Consider the following 5,005-nt stretch of genomic DNA (forward strand, 5'->3'; position numbering starts at 1 on the left):
GATGTCTGATTGCCACTTTAGGCCCAATCCCCTGGGGAGCGGGCCTAAGCCAGCAGGTGGTCATCCCCTGAGGGGTCCCAGACTGCGAGAGGGCACAGGCCGGGCCGAGGGATCTCCTCGCTGCACCCCTCCCTCCCAAGTGCACAAATTTTTGTGCACCGGGCCTCTAGTAAATAATAATAAACTGCTTTGTATATTTACAAATGTAAACCTACTTTTGTCCCACTCTGTATTTTCACTTATTATTGTAAAGTAGCCACTTCAAATACTACTAATTAAGAAATATATTGATACTAATTCAGGATATGTTTCCCAGTGAGTCTGTCTTATTGTTTTAGAGCTCAATTATAGGGATAGATGTGTTAGTAAACTATCTGTGCCCATTACTAATTTATTGCTCTCAGCTCCATCTATACCCACTATCTATTTAGTCTATTATCTCCAATCCTGAATAGCACACGAATTACAACTGCCTATAGGACATTGTCATCTGAATTTCATAGTCATGTCAAACTCAACAAGCTAAAAAATAAACTCATTATGTGTAGCTCCAAACTGCTCCCCCTTAACGTGCTCCCAAATTTACTTCTCTCATGTTTCCTATATTTAGGTCAGAAATCACCATCTACCTGGACTCTAAACTCTAAAGCATTCAAGTTCCTTCATAATCTGTTACCATCCTGGTCTTCCATCTTCACCTGTCACAATTTCTCATACACTTTACATTGTTTGCCCGTCCTTAAACAGATTACTGTCTCTGCACTTTTTATCTTCTGAGTTGCTCACCTTCTCTCTGTATGGTAAATGCCTACTTAGCGAAACACCTTAGTTCCCAGCAAAACAGACAACTCCTCTGTACTTGATTTAGTTCATATGTCTAACACAGTACTAATTTTATTGTATTGTAATTATTTTTACATTTCCCCTATTTTAAGGTCCTTAAAGGAAAGTCTCTTTCTCTGAAAGTCTTTTTCCCTTTTAATGGAAAAAAGAACCAATAAACAAAAGCATATTATGTATGTATACATATGTACATGCAAACACACACGGACACACAGAAAGTGTGAGAGGAAGCAAAAGTGCCTGAGTGCATGAGAGCAAAAAGGCAGTAGTAAGTGCAAGGTAAGACGACACAGAATAATGGGGCTGCTGTTTAAGAGTCACCAGAAAAGTCCTCTCTGACATAAGCAGGAACCTTAATGAAGAGAGGTCAAATGAATGTCAGGAGGAAAAGCATTCCAGCTAGAGAAATAGTAAATGTAAAGGCTTTAAGGAGAAGGCATATTCAAGAAATATAGTAAAGAATGTGGAGTAAATGATCCCTAAGAACTCTTTCCATTTGAAATATCTGAGCCTGTGAGAAATAAAATATGTTGGATGATGCTTTTTGAACTTTAAAGTACTGCTATGTACCAGAAACCTAGGGACAAAAATTAACTGTTCAAAATGAAGTCAATAATATTTTGAAAAGTAAAATATTTGCTTTGGTTGACATTAACATTTTGTTGATAAAAAGAAATTTCTAAATCTATACATTTTTAACTGACTTATATTCCTAAGTCTAACAGCAGGCAACAAAACTGATTTAAGTACTAGACAATATGTTCAATTCATTCAAGTGAAATTTGATCATAAAAATTACTAACACTCACTTGTGTATGGATAGATGAAACAGCAACAACTTCAACATTAAAAACACCTTTGTGGTTATCTACCCATTTCATGCCAGGGAGAGGAACCTATAAAATATAAAATACAATAATCACAGATACTTAAGTTGATTATAAACTCTGAAAACAAATTTTAAAATTACAGTATCTTGATGAGAAAAACAATCTGTGAAATATATTTTTATGCACTGTAAATGAATGTAAAACTTATGCTTAATTCTTATTACAAAATCAATGTTTTCTAGATGAAGAGGCTCAAAGAGCCAAAAACAGACAATATACATTCAAAATTGCATCTTCCCAAAGACATATCCCTTTATATAATTCCAAATCTTCCTCTAGGAAAATAGTTCTATATAAACCCTTACATAGGTGATATCACAGATATTTTACAACCTCTTTTTCAAATATTACATTGTGAATCTCTTTTCATATCCACAATATCATCTTAATGGTTTATAATATTCTATTTTCTTTATTTTAAACACTCCTCTTATGTTTTAAGTGGGCTTTAAAATATTCATAAACCAAGTAATTCTGTTTTACAGATGAGAAAAATTTTTTTTTGCTAGAAATTAATTAAAATCTATACTAATAAAAGCCTAGGTGGTCCTCCCGCCCTCACGCGACGCTCTCACATCATCACAAAATGGCTGCCACAAGATGGCCGGCAGGGGAGGGCAGTGGGGGGCGAGAACAAGTCAGCAGGGGAGGGCAGTTGGGGGGCATCGGGCCGGCAGGGGTGCAGTTACGCATCAATCAAGCTGGCAGGAGAGCAGTTAGGGGGTAATCAGGCTGGCAGGCAGAAGCAGTTAGGGGCAATCAGGCAGGCAGGCAGGTGAGTGGTTAGGAGCCAGCAGTCCCAGATTGAGAGGGATGTCCGACTGCCGGTTTAAAATATTTTAAAACCAGCAGTTGGACATCCCCAGAGGGTTCCCAGATTGGAGAGGGTGCAGGCTGGGCTGAGGGACACCCCCCCCCCGTCCCCGGTGCACAAAATTTGTGCACCAAGCCTCTAGTGATATAATAAAATCTTATTTTTAAAAGAGTGTACATCTGTTCTTTCTATTCCTCCTGCTAAGTACTGCCAAAAAATAGAAGCATGGATAGAGGAATGCAGACAGGCAAGGAACCTCAGGAGGGGAGGAAGTATAAGGCAGTGTTTCCTGGGTTTTATTTTTGCCTGATATATCCTGGACTAGGTGCTAGAGAAGCTGTCAAGCCAGAAATGTCAAAAGGAGCAGACATAAAAAAACTCCAAGAAAAGTCTGCTCTCTTTAGTCAAAGCCAATACTTGCCCTACTTCAGCAAAAACAAATTGCAGTCCCATGGCACCTCCACAGGTTGAGTGGGGAGCCTGGGTCTCTATCCTCAGCTGGCTGTAAGGAGGTGCACAACCCCACTTCTTCCCATACACACTGGGTGGTATCAGAGAAGACAGAAGTGGGGGATCTGATCCCAGACCAGTAGTATCCCCACCAACTGTGGTGTCAGTGGAGGACAAGAGGAAAGCAGTAACAAGGTGCCCGCCCCCCATAGCCAGGGAGCTGTTAGCACAGCCTAGTGGGAAGCCTGAAATACAGGCCCTCCCTCACCCCAACACATTGTTACATGAGGAATACGGACCTTTACCTAGTAACAGCCCCTACCCCCACTGTTAAAATACAAGACATAAATAAGATCTAGAGTCATGACCTAAAATGTTCATCCATTCTAATAAAGAGGGAATATGCTAATTGACTCTCACACTGTCACAAAGATAGCGGCGCCCACAGCCACAAGAATGGTGGCACCCAGTCCCCTCAGCCATGCAAGGGTGGCAGGCGCACACCTGGGGGCAGGCCTGGCCACTCTGCGCGCCTGCCTCCGGAGATCCCCAGTCCCCTCAGCCTCCCAGCCCCCCAGGGCTGGCCCAAGGTGCAGGCAAGCTTTGGATGGTGGTTGCCCAGCTGCCCAGGGCTGCCCAAGGCTCAGGTAACCAGGGCCGGCTGAGGCTTGCACTGCCAGCAGTGGCAGCGGCAGCAGCAGAGGAGTGATGGGGCGTCACCTTCCTCTGATCACCAGGTTGCCTCCTGTCCCTGAGGGCTCCTGGACTGTGAGAGGGGGCAGGCCGGGCTGAGGGACCGCCCCTCCAGTGCATGAATTTTCATGCACCGGCCTCTAGTGATAGAATAAAAAATCATCCATCATACCAAGAACCTGGCAAATCTCAACTTAAATGTGAAAAAGACAACCGATACCAACACTAAGATGATATCAATGTTGGACAGATGTGACAGAATTTTAAAGCAGCCATCATTAAAAAAACCCCGACAACAAGCAATGATAAATATCTGTGAAAGTCTTGACAAAATTATACACTCAGCAATAAATAAATAAATAAATAAATAAATAAATAAATAGTTTCTTTTCCATGGTTTCATATTTTTATGTGCAGAAAAGAAAATCAAATAAAGCATGGTTCTCAACCTTCTGGCCCTCAAATACAGTTCCTCATGTTGTGACCCAACCATAAAATTATTTTCGTTGCTACTTCATAACTGTAATGTTGCTACTGTTATGAATCGTAATGTAAAATCTGATGTGCAGGATGGTCTTAGGCGACCCCTGTGAAAGGGTCATTCAACCGCCAAAGGGGTCGCGACCCACAGGTTGAGAACCGCTGAAATAAAGTTAATTTACTGTTAAATAATTCAACATGAATATGTATACATGCAATGTCTCTATTGAGGCAAATAATACAGATTTAGAAATATTTCTGGAAAAAAAGAAAAAGTGAATTTAAATGTCTCAAAGCAAAAATCAGTACTGGCTCTATCAGCCCAAAATACTGTTTTCAGTTACAAAAAAAAAAAAAAAAGGACACACAAAGTGTGAACACATACTTCTTTAAAAATAGCGGTTTTCAAAGCCTGAAGTAAGGACCAGCAACACAAACATGGTCTGGGCACTTGTTTGAAATGTAAATAATTAACACCCCTCCCAGATCTACTGCATCGGAAACTGGGTTGAGTGGGGGTGGAGGGAGTAAGGTTCAACAACTGGTGTTACAACAAACTCTCGAGGTGATTTTGATGCTTGCTAACGTAATACTTGTCGTCTTAAAAAATTCTAACAAGCAGTGTGGTAAAAGGAATGGTGTAATAGTTGCAAATATTACTTTAATACTTTTTATGTATTTGGCACCATTCTAAATGCTCTGCATGCCATTATCATCAACACAACCCTTTATTATAAGCATTAATTATTCTCCTCAATTTACAGATGAGAAAATTCAGACACAGAGAGTGTAGTGCCTTAGATCAGACTGCTGTTATAAAACACCATATGCTGGG

General features: G+C 40.7%; 1 protein-coding gene across 1 annotated transcript in view; it reads right to left on the minus strand.

The window, feature by feature from the left end:
- DOCK7 (dedicator of cytokinesis 7) overlaps positions 1 to 5,005 on the minus strand; it is a 166,078-nt gene that overhangs the window by 78,717 nt on the left and 82,356 nt on the right. Inside the window, 1 exon segment of the mRNA XM_006773220.2 lies at positions 1,653 to 1,739. Coding sequence (XP_006773283.1) covers positions 1,653 to 1,739 — 87 coding nt within the window.

The sequence above is a fragment of the Myotis davidii genome, unplaced genomic scaffold (genome assembly GCF_000327345.1).
Source record: "Myotis davidii unplaced genomic scaffold, ASM32734v1 scaffold205, whole genome shotgun sequence".
Classification (NCBI taxonomy): Eukaryota; Metazoa; Chordata; class Mammalia; order Chiroptera; family Vespertilionidae; genus Myotis; species Myotis davidii.